The sequence below is a fragment of the Ciconia boyciana genome, chromosome 2 (assembly GCF_034638445.1).
Source record: "Ciconia boyciana chromosome 2, ASM3463844v1, whole genome shotgun sequence".
In the NCBI taxonomy this organism is placed as follows: domain Eukaryota; kingdom Metazoa; phylum Chordata; class Aves; order Ciconiiformes; family Ciconiidae; genus Ciconia; species Ciconia boyciana.
In genome coordinates, this window is record NC_132935.1 from 66689395 (window position 1) to 66701598 (window position 12204).

General features: G+C 39.9%; 1 protein-coding gene across 3 annotated transcripts in view; it reads left to right on the top strand.

The window, feature by feature from the left end:
• CARMIL1 (capping protein regulator and myosin 1 linker 1) overlaps positions 1–12204 on the top strand; it is a 202190-nt gene that overhangs the window by 157612 nt on the left and 32374 nt on the right. For all 3 annotated transcript variants that reach the window (XM_072852864.1, XM_072852865.1, XM_072852866.1), the window contains one exon: positions 237–386. In XM_072852864.1, the coding sequence (XP_072708965.1) occupies positions 237–386 (150 nt within the window). The remainder of the gene's footprint in view (positions 1–236; positions 387–12204) is intronic.

The window sequence follows — 12204 nt, forward strand, 5'->3', positions numbered from 1 at the left end:
CCTTCCTTCTTAGAATGTGTGATGGAAGGGGTTTTCCATCCAAAAAAGGGGAGGGGGGACACCAAAAACCCAAAACAAACCCTGTGTGAAGATTAACATACACAACTGAGCTTTGCTTTTGTAATTGGTCTTCTAGGATCTGTGATCGCTTAAGTTCTGTAAGCTTTCTGGTTGTGTTTGGTTTGCCTTTTTTAACAGTTTGTTTGATGTATTCCTGTCTTTATCCTTGTCTCCAGGCTGACCATTTGACCAGACGTGGCAAACCACTTCCACAGCAGGAATCACTGGAAATTGAGTTAGCTGAAGAAAAACCAACTAAACGCTCTATCATCACGGTTGAGGAGTTGACAGAGATAGAACGTTTGGAGGATCTGGACACTTGTATGGTAAGACACATTCCTCAGCCCGTTTGGTTAAGTACGCAAATAACTGGAAAAAAAATGTTTTTCAAAATGTCATTTGGCAATTTCATGGTATCAGGAAACAGAAGTTAGGTATTGGCTTCTAGAAAAAATAAATGTTAGCTTGTGAAAATTTTGTCTGAGTTGCATATTGCTGTTGAGCAAAGGAAAAGCTTTTCCCTTTTCTTCACTTCTCCTTTTCTGATACCTATTCAAGGGCCTTTCCCTTGCATAAATTGCTACAATCAAGCTAATACAATAAACGTCTCTTCCACTGGCCACAGTTTCACAGAGGTTCAGTTGCAGTAATAAATTGGACCATGCTATCCTTTGACAACATGCTGCTTTCTGCCTTTGTCTTTGTCCTGCTTGACGTGGATTCCTCTGAGCCATGACAAAAAATGCTTCTGCCTGGAAGTTACATTATTGACCATGAACAGAAGTTGATTTTTTTTTAAATTAGCTTTTGAATGTATGGAAGAAGTCTTAAAACCTTGAGACTGGGCTGCAAGTGATCCTAGAGGGCAAGCTTTTCAAAAGTAATTGAGTTAGGAGTGTGAGATTCAGTAAAAATGCTGAACATAAATCACTGAAGTGCCTTATAAAATCCCGTGTGTGACTTTTATTATAAAGATGGCTCCATGCCACATCATGACTCTTTACAAGATGTAAATCCACAGAATTACAAATAAATGCATTGCTAACTGTTTTCAACCTCAAATCTCCCTCCACCCAGCTCAGTTTGTTGAGGAACTCTACTGTGGACAGGAACTTCAGGAAGCGCTTCTCTACTACAACTTAGTCTAATAGGTGGTCACTGCTGCAAGGGATGGGCTTTCTCCTCTGCCCTCCTACCTGGCTCCTTGGCCATGTGCTTTCATGCCTAAAGCTAAACTGGCAGAGAAATTGATTGGATCTTTTCATAAAAGAAGTTTTGTTGATTCAGCTTCCTGAATAGACTTACTGCAGCATCAGACAAGTACAGCTCAAGAGAAGGAGCAGCAGGGTTGCTCCTTTCTGCAGCAGCTATCTGTTGGTCTCACTTAGCTATAAAACAAAAGCACACCTTCATTGGAAATATCAGCTTAAAATAGTTCTCTCTCCCTTCCAAATCTCCTTCTTCACCAAGATTTGATTTGATGCAGTATTTGTCTGAACATCACAAATCCCTGTGAGGCCTGTGGTGTGGATGGCATCATCTGGCTCATCACTGGTACTATCAAGTTCCAGAAGCTTTCTGTAGCCAACATTCAGTAATCATTTTGAGCCCTAAATCCTATGGGAGAGAGACATCCCAGTAAAATATGTGGCATCTGAACCCCTATACCCGTAAGTTGGTTTTTGCATGCTGGCTTCATTATGTAGAAAAATAAGCTAAGTGCTCATTTTGACACCCCACTCTCCCCCTTTAAATTTTTTCTTGCAGCCTGTTAAGAATAATAATAGTGGAAATTTAAAAAATAGCTCCTGTCTTTATCTCATATCACCATGGTTATATGAAAGGATGATATCGCTGTGCTGTTATCTTTCACTTTGGTCATATTAAAATAATGGAAATGTGATGATGCTTACACTCCTTAAAAGATGCATTAGATGCTAACTGTACTTATCTTCAGAAGTGTTTATATCTCTCTTCATGCTCTTCATTCACTCTCATCCTACACAGAGATTCAAATACCTTTGTAACCCAGATTCTCATCAATATCTAATTTCTGAAGAGAACGAAGCATCAAATAAACACGAGGCAGTAATCTTAGTGCTAAAGAATCCGTTTATTAAAAACTGTAATCCATTTTTAAGAGCTGCTTTTTGCATCCTGGGTGCAAGTGATATTGGTTGCTGTTGTAAAAATATATAGATAAATGTATAGCCCCAAGAGGCTGAATAATACAGGGATTTTTACTGAGCTAGTGTTCTTATTGAGGGTTTTTTTGCAACTAAAAGCATCTTAAGAATGGATTTCTTGCATCTTCTGGGTGGAGTTAGTAATTTCAAAGATAACGCTTTCCAAGTGATGTATTTTAGCTATGGGAAAATGCTACAGATTTCAGATATTGTCTTGGAAAAATTAACCTAATTTGTGGCAGCTTTTAAGTGTCGTACAGATATTTGCATGGAAACGAGGAACCTTCTGAAAGGGGCATCGGTGAATGCTTTGTGAGCTGGTCAGTGCAGGAAACAGATATGTTGCTGAAAGATTTTACTAGAAAGAGAAGCATATGGTTTTATGAACTATAATTATGAACCTAATTTCCTTTGATTATTTTTAATCTTAAACAAGAAATAGCTATTTAGATCCCACTTCCAAAATGGCATTAGTCCAGAACACTGCCTTGTTTGGCCATTGGAAATCCCTAAGCATTACAAAGTGCGATGATAGAACAGATCTTAGCCTTGTGAGTAGACGATGCACCTGGCTGTCTATTCTGCAAACTTCAAACCTGAAACCTTGAATTGCAGCTTCGTGTTGTGCATGTTTGGGAGCCTGATCTCCTACTGCCAAAAGAATATGGAATGTGGGATGAGGCTGATCATGTTGCTGGGATGCCAGGAAAAACTCACCTATTCTAAGCCCTGTCTATCAGTTTGCTCCAGCTAGTTCTCAAGATGTCTGGGGAAGACGAGATTTTGGTCTTATAGGAGAGGCACTGCGCTTGGACCACTGTTTTGGGGGAGCTGGGTTTTTTCCACTTGCAAAACTGGATTCATTTTGCAAACCCATTATCTTCAGCAAGCCTGTTCTCTTGTTCTTGTTTTCTTCAGCAAGCCTATCAAGGATCAGTATTTTGGCTGAGGCAATGTATACAACAGCATGTTGTTATTCATCAGCCTCCCTTGAAGCTGTGTTTGAGCAATTTCGGGGAAAACTGGATCCAAGTTCAGTTTTGACTCTGTGGTTACAAGTAGATTATATAGCACTGAAGCTAGGTGAATGACTATGAGGGAGGTGGATGTATTTGTAATAAAATGCTTATGAGCTGTTTGTTCTTATATGTGGATTGAAAGTGGAAGACAGGAAGGTTTGTTTATAGAACTTGGACCGGCAGTACAGGGATCTGAAACCTCCAGTGCTGGTGACAGAACAAACAAACAGGCACTGGTGTGTTTCACAGCCTGCCCACCTATTCTCAAGCAGGGTGCAGAGTGGCTGTGGCTGGGAGGATTTCCTTGCCAGAGCAGAGAGTTGCCATCCATCCACTTCGAAGTTTGATATGTATAAACAACACAGACATGACAGAATGAAATATCACAAATGGGCCCATGAAATGCACCACTGAAAAATGGACTTTTAAATGTTATTTCTAGTATTTTTTGTTGTGGGAATTAGGACTTACTAAATACCAAACTGTGCAGTTGAAGCTTATTAGCTTATTATTAGCTTATTAGCTTCAACTTAGGATATGATTCTCATCCAACCTTTAATGGTGGCCTGAGAGCCCATAATATGAAAGATTTTTCAGTCACACCAGAATTTGCTAGTTTGTTACATGAGTTCTGAAGAATGCTGGGACTGATGGAGTGGTCCAGCGTAGGACCCAATAGCTGGAACATTATGGACCCGAGAGTTTCTGATCTCCCTGAGCTGCAGTACAGTAAATCGATGCTTCCCTAATCTACAGCTGTCTTAGTTGTCTACATTTAATTAAGGCTGCGTTGATGGTAATAAGTCGTTAGATAAAAGTTGCGTGCAAGTAAGATGGAAAGAAAAATCTTTATGCAGAAAATTACTTACTGTTCTCAGATTAAAGGAAAAACCATGGCCTGCTTTTCAGAGCTTAGACTCAATCATGAATTAACTTCATAAAATAGTACAGTTTCTCTAAATTTTTCTGTGCGTATACGGCAAGTGACACATTTTAAACTAAAGCATGCATTTTAAAACTAACTTTAAATAAAGCACCCGTTTTTACTGAGACTGAATATTATGTATCTTGGTATGTGTAATTGAGTAGGTAGATACTAACTGATTTAATTTTGTGTAATGCTTCTAGTTGTACTTTATTCTTTCATAGCCATTAGTTCTTTGCAGAAGTAAGAGATATTAAATAGTGCTCAATTCCCCACCAAAAGGTAATGGAGCATCTTTGTTAGATTGTGTTTAACAGTTACATTCTGAAGCTTTTTTTTTTTTAAGCTATTTGAATGTTACTTTGGCTTCCAGAGTACTAAAAGGAGATCACCAGAGTTGAGCCACTATGTAAAGAAAAGTTTTGAGAGAAATAGCTTTTTTACTAGAAATCCGTGTACTTGTAGTCTTTAAAATATCCATTTCAGCAATATAATTTTATTACTATAGATAGTAACAAGCATACAGCCGGGATAAGTATTGTTTTTAGAGCAAAGCAGAGGTTATTTGCGTTATGAAGAGGTATGGTAGGAAATTGTTTGAAACATGTGAAGGAATTGTAGGTTGCAATACACAAGTCTGCTTATAAATCTTCTTTAAAGCATTTCAGTGTAAGATAGCAATGCTTGGATGGTAAATTATGTGTTTGCAAAAATGCTTGTAGCTAATAGGAAAGGACTGCCTGTGATGAATATTGAATCTTAGCCTTTTCTCACCTATTTCTAATTTTAACCATAGAGATGGTTCTATGACTTTAATGGAGGAAAGTTTAAAAAAAAAAAAAAAAATCCCATTAGCAAAATATTAATGTTTTAGTGTTTATTGAACAATAGATTTCACCTGTACAGTAGAGGAGAAATTTTGCAGAAGTAGGAGAACATTTGCAGATTGATGGTGTGTGGTTTTTTTCCTGGGAATGTACTAACTAGCCATTGTCAAAGATTTAGCAGATTAGTCCAGTATGCAGGTGCAGACTTATGAACCCATGGGTTCTGAAAGACAAGGAGTGTATGGACCTCAGTGTTTTCAGAGAAAAGGGAGAAATTACGCTCACCACACCAAAATTAAATGTATTTTTTTAAAAAAGAAAACTCATAAAGCATCACCTAAAAGCTTTTCTCTCCCCACCCCCTCATCCAAAACAAATTAGAATTAAAGCAATAGAAACCCCTTCAGTTACTTTCACTGGAGGAAGGAGAAAATCATGGTACAGAGTCACGTACATGTGCACTGATACTGTAGGAAGAAAAATTAAAGTGGAAATTCTCTGGTATGCCCTGACGTACTACCACATCTGATTCTTGTTGTTCTCTATTTACCTGCAGCAGAATTGCCTCACGCATAGATAGTCAGCTTTTTGGATGAAAGACTGAACACCTACTGCAATAAAACCCCAGTTCCTGTTAGACTATGTATGTTCTCCTGCGCTATAAATAAAGCTGTAGCTCTGCGACTGGCTTAATCCAGCAAAAATCATTGTTCTTGCTGAAAAGAGCATTTCCACTTTCCCCTGTACACAGCTTGCTCTTTCCTGCCCACACCCTTACACTTGCACTGGTGTTCACACAGCCTCACTACAAACTGGGTGTGGGAATTGATTCAGCTGAAAATTAAGCTTTTTATGGAGGATTTCTTTCCCAGGTTAGTTTACAGACTGACTAGTCCTCTGGTTGAGTTCACAAAACAAATCCTGAGCGGCAGGAACAAGCAGGCAGGGATGAGGGCAAAGGCAGCAGTCTGGATGAATGCTGGATTAAATTGATTGTGACACTTGAGTTTCTCTCTTGTATGCATTAGCAGAAATGGGCCTTTGATGTGTAGTAAATACAGCACTCTGTGGGAAGCTAGGAATTGGCATTATGGTATGCGAGAGTATTCTTGGCTTCTGAAAAGGCTCCATCACAGGCATGTGAGCAAATCTACTTCAGTGGGAGTCCAGTAATATTTCTGACTCACCCCGAACTAGGACAGTTTATGAAAACATCACCAGGAGGGGCACAGCACAGTGCCAGCGTGCTCCCTAAGCCCTTCACTACACATGCAGTGTGATGGCTGAGAAAGTAAGAGACAAAGGGAGCCGGTGTGATAATTTTGCAGAACCCGTTAATATCTTGTTTATTTGCAAGTTGTGTGTTTATATGTTAGCCTCACCATTAGTATTATGATTACATTAATTTTAATTGTGAATATTTGTTACCTATCTTTTCCTGGATTCCTTTATATATAGTTTTGCAACATCCTCGCTGCCCTTAGAGGTCCTTATCTGTGTTTATTCAATGCCTGTACATGTATAGACTACAGACTACAGATGCTTTGAGGCTCATGAGGGGTTACGTGTTCCCAGATGAAACACTTCGAAAGAAACCTGGCTTGCAATGTCTTTTTCTTGGTCTCTGAGTGGAAGGAGGTGATGGATAATTGATATATAGTATGCTTTTCTTAAACCAACTGAGATTTCTTAGAGTTCAAAGCTGTTTCTCATAATCTAGAGTACATTATTGGCACAATATGAAATAAATGAAGAATGTGATAAACTGCTTCTAGTAACAGCACTGCATGCTTGGTTAAGGAAAAAAGTAGTGTAAAATTGGAGACTGTTTTCTGCTTAGGTTAAAACAAGAATTGTGAAGTACAGCTGCTGAGTATTCTGTTTGCATGGTGGCACTTCTGTATCAGGAGCTTGTCTTCCCATAATACTGATGCTTTGTTTTGCCTTGGTAGACCCAGATTTGTGTTGGGGGTGGAGGGGAGGGTGTGTAGTTACATCCTTTGTGGCAGTAGTTGTCTTACTGATACTGAGTTTCCATCATTTTATTTTCACATGTTATGAAAAAGCCACGTTGAAAGGAGAGTTCAGTAACAAAGCACTCACTGAAACACTTGTCTTGAGAGTTTTAACTTCCCTGCAGTGGTTTTAAGAGGCAGTTTACTACTAAGAAATTAGTCTGTGGCAGACAGAAAGGTCTTGAACATGTAGCTATGCAGTCTATAGGTAGTGCCAGCCCCAGCTGCTCAGTCCCACCATTCACCACTCTGCTAGCAAGAATTTGAATGCCTAGGCTGCAGTCAGAGTCATCTCAGCAGGCACCAGCTAGCTTTTGCAGGCTGTAGCCTGCTGGTGGACACCCATCCACCACTTGGTGAGGGAGATGACTGACTATCCCTACCTGGGTTCGCTTGCCCTGCCAACCAGCACTCACCCATAGAGCCAGCAGCAGGGATCACCCAAGTGCTCACTTACCTACTTCAGGTAAAGTTAACAGGTTATGAGGACAAAGCCCCTTTGCACAGGCTGGATCAGGGAGCACTTGTGTTATCCCTTTTGCCAGCAGAGCTGTGAAGTCAGTTGATGTTCAGCACAAATAGATACAGAATTCATCTTTCCACAGCCTCTGTTTATAAGAACCTGCTCGTTATTTCCCATGGCAGATTAGCAAGAACTTCTTTGGAGGAGTTCTTGCCAAAATCTAGACTCTCTGACCTTTGGCAGAGGGACAACGGCAAACAGCATGAGAATAACCTCTAATAGTGCTGTTTCTGTAGCACATATCTGTCTGCAGCCTAATCCTTCTTGATTCAATTAATATCTGGCAAGTTGACCTTCTCAAGTGGTCGAGGAGTTTTCTGTATAGGTTGCATGGTCCTTCCTACTGCTTTTTGATTCTTCCAGCATCTCAAATAAGTAACTTGGCACGAGTTACTTATCTGTATTGTATGGGGGAGTCTTGTTTACTCTCAAATCTGGAGAGCCTACTGAAAATAGCACATGCACGAGTCTGTCTCACTAAAAGTGCTTCATGGTTCTCGCTTCACCCGGAAGAACAGGAGGCTTGTGATTTTTTGCTCCGCAAAATTGATACCTCATATTGCAGGGATAAAGAATAGTTGCTCACAGGGAGAGGAAGTCTGTGTTAGGACAGGTGGTTATAGAGTACTGTTAGATTTTGCTATATTTTGTCAAGGAAAAGGAGGTTAGGATGAGCTGGGTTACTGGAATAGGAACTTTTAAATAAATAAATAAAATCAAGAGTACATAATGCCAAAAGGCTAGAAGACAGGTTCCGAGTCATCAAATCTCATCCCTGCTATCACTGACAACTGCATCACACATTGATAAATTTATCAGACTTCCTCTCAAAACATCTCTCTCTCTCAGACTAGAGGAGAACTTAGAGGTAATAGGTTCTTTCTTCTGATGTAATTCAGGTCAGCTAAAGCCTCATTGCAAAGTGGTGGGTGTATCTCTGCAGTTAAGATCTTACTTCATGTGAGTAAAGATCAAATTACTGTGAATTTTTAAGGTCAGTAGTGACAGGATTGGAATACTGATCTGAAACCAAAAGCACTTAAACTGGTGAAAAAAACCTTCAAGTAAGCAGATGCTAAAGACAAGTGAAAGGAGTGAGCAGGACAGAAAGACAAAGCAATTGAAAAGTCAGAGTAGTTTCATTCAAAGCTGATCATAACCTCTTTTTATCTTGTACATTTTAGCTGTGGGTCATTTCCAATACCATGGCATTTAGATACTCCAGGGGAAGTTTGTGTCCATACCCTGAGAAATTGCAGAATCTAGTGCCTTGTTGCCAGCCAGCACTTAATTCCACGGTTGCAAGTGAGCAGTCTTGCTTTGCAGGGTAGGCATCTTCCTCTTTTATGGTGTTTCTGTCCTTCCTAGGCTCATGTGTTGCCCCATGACTGTCTGACCAAGCAGCATTATTTAAATCATATATCACACTTAGGTGCCGGCACTCCATAGACCAGCCTTTGAGTTTTGCCATCCTCTGTTGGGTAATTATGATTGACCCTTTCTATCAGTTTATTTTAGAGAAGAAACTCAAATACTCTACTCAAGTATTTCTGTTTCCCATACAGTGTCTTAGAATATTTGCTAGTTGCCTATCAAGATATCTCCTGTTTTTAATAGGGAGATATCTTGATATAGTAGTTCCTGACAGGACTTAAAATTCAGAAGGATGTGGGTTTTGGGTTTTGGTTTTGGGTTTGTGATTTTTGGGGTTTTTTGGGGTGGTTTTTTTTTTTGAATGTTTAAGTTCACAAAGTATATCTCAAAGTGTCTGAGGGGTATAAAGATTTACTGTGCATGCTGGAAAGATGTCTGAAACAAACTTCAATGAGAAAAGAGCAGCAGCTCAAGTACGCCGGGGTTTTCAAGGGTAAAACTTTCCATCATAATTCTGAGCAGGGAGGCTACTAGTCCACTTCCCCATCCAGGGTAAACTGTATCTGATTCACTGTGGTGAGTCTCCCTGTAGCGTTCCTCCTTTGAAATGTCACTGCTTCAGTGCAAGCGATGCATCATCTGCCCCCAAAGGGTCTAACGGTGGTGGGAAGATGACTGGTGGTTTTTGCCAGGATGACTACTTATCCTTTTGGTAGCTGTTCACTTCAGGTTGTCGGAAGGAAGGAGAGATGCAGAAGTTGTGTTGGTTTTCAGTCCTGGGAAGCTGTAGGGCAGGTACAACAGTTCCCATTCATAAAATCATAGAAAGGTTTGGGTTGGAAGGGACCTTTAAAGATCATCTAGTCCAACCCCTGCCATGGGCAGGGACATCTTTTGCTAGATCAGGTTGCGCAAAGCTGTGTGCCACCTGACTTTGAACACTTCCATTCAAGAGTACCTTGCCTCAGACTTGCTTTAATGATGTTATTGCCCAGGGCACCTGATACATATGGTAGCTGTCTTTAAAGAATTGCCTAAGAATATCTTAAATGGCTGTCCACCCCTCCATACTTGCTGAGTTCAAGAGCTTTTTCTTCTTACTATATGGAAGTTTAGGTTATGAACAAAGTAAATTTTTGCATCAGCATTTGCCAGCTGCAAAAATACGGTAAAGAACAACCATAAGCAAGCAGGTTGTGGTGGCTTAAACAGGTAGTTTGTGCTATCTGACCTGCAGCAGCTCTCTGTTCTACACTTAGGTTTTAACTAAAATAAATTACTTGGAACCATCTTCTTTGTTCATCTTAAAGCCCAGCTGCTGTAGAAGATGCTGCTAGCCTCTTCATGAGCAAGTAGAAAACAGAACTGATGAGACAGGAGTTGCTTTTTCTCTTGCAGGTGGTAGTTGCAGGCAGAGTTCCTTGCAGGATACTCATTCAGAACATGAAATAAAAGATTCAGTTTAATAGTTTTAGGAACTGCTCAGTTTAATTCATGCATCTGTTTTTTTACTCTTCATAATAAAATCTTTGGATATTTATGTGCAGGAATATTTATTAGCAGGAATTTTACATGACTTGAAAGATGCAAGTGCAGAATTATTAATTAAAAGAATATTTTTAAATACTTGGTGAAATATCGCAGAGTACATGAGCCACATCTCAGCAAGTAGAAAAGCAAAGGTTTATTGGCTAGTAAAATGAAACGAGCTCAAGGGCAAATCTACTGAGCTTATCTTACTGCAGTGCTTCTCCTTTTCTTTCAGAAAATGTTGCTGTACAAAGTAATTCTAAAGGTCAGGCTGGTTTAGATGAGGCTAATCGAATTAATTCTGAATCACAGCTCGTTCTCTAGAAATTCAACTCTTGAGGAAGGGACGGAAATAAACATACTCTTTAAATGCACATATGGATTATTTGTATGACATATTTATTTACAATATCTATATTTATATATAGTATTTCCATATAGAGGACAGAACTCTGAAATATAAGGTCAGGACTAGATCCTCTGCTGGTGTAAAAATCCATAGCTGCTACCTTCAGGACAGCTGTATCAACAAACAGCAGTGTATCGCTGCTTGGCCTTGGTTTCTAAACGATGTGTTCATGGCTTTGCTCTCCTGTCTCCTGTAAAATACTCCATTAGCTGTCATGGATTTTAGCATTGTATTTAACTTTCCAAGGACAATGGCACTGGAGGGGGAGATTCTAAGGACGGTGATTCAGGTTACCATTGCTGCTAGTGGGAAGTACCTGGCTAAATTTCTGCAAGCCGGGCTGAGGGTTTTACCCTGGAAATCATGTTATAAAATCTTCAATAGTTGAAGTAAGCAATAGCAACTTTCTAGTTTCTAAGGCTTTCTGTACAGATGGCGAGACACCTGTGTGTCCAAAGATTCATATGCAAAAAAGCAAAGTTGGTCAATTTACTGCTCTGCTTTATAAAGAATACCTGAAGATTTTTTTTATTTTATTTTTTTTTTAATGAGACAGTGAGACAACAACAACAGATGTGTGACATCTCTGTCAAAGGTAGTTAGGAGATTAGAAGAAGCGTGGGAAATGTCGATTGACTGAAATGGTGTCATGGCAGCTTTACAGGTCAGGATTCCTTACAGAAAAAGGAAACAGCAGGACTTGTGATAAAATGCCTTGTTTTCTTATGCCTCTTTCTTAAAAAGGCATACCCCACAAAATACATGTAGCTGAAACAATTTAGCACTGGTTTAAAATGTTCTGGAAGAATCCTTGAAAATATTTTTTCTGACAGCTCATTCCCAGTTGGCACATCGTTATGATTCCCCAGTCCAATTTTTGGTTTCATTTGGGTTGAATTTAGTTGGGATTTTTGGTTGTGGGTTGGTGTTTTGTCTGTAGCAATGGCCCGTGTATGCTGGGATGCAGACCACTTTATTTTGCAATTATGCTGAGAGCAAAGGCGAGGGTTGGGTAGCCTCGTGGTCTGTAGTACTGCAGGGCTCTGAAGACTGGCATCAGGTTCTCTGCAGAGCAGCCAGACTCCTTGGTGACTTAAGGCAAGTCCCTTAGTCTTTGCTTTGCTTAATGGTGCTTCCCTGTCTAACCTGTTGCCTGCTGTGTGCCTCCCTCTCCTCCTTCTCCCTCCTTACTCCCCACCCACAAGCTGTTTAGTACCTTTTAACTTTTAAGCGGCTCAGTAGTCACACTCACTTAGCTGAGATCACTAAAGTGTGGAAGGTAGGAGTTTCCATAAGCCCTTGCTGGATCAGGACTGTAGACTGTAAACTCCCGCAA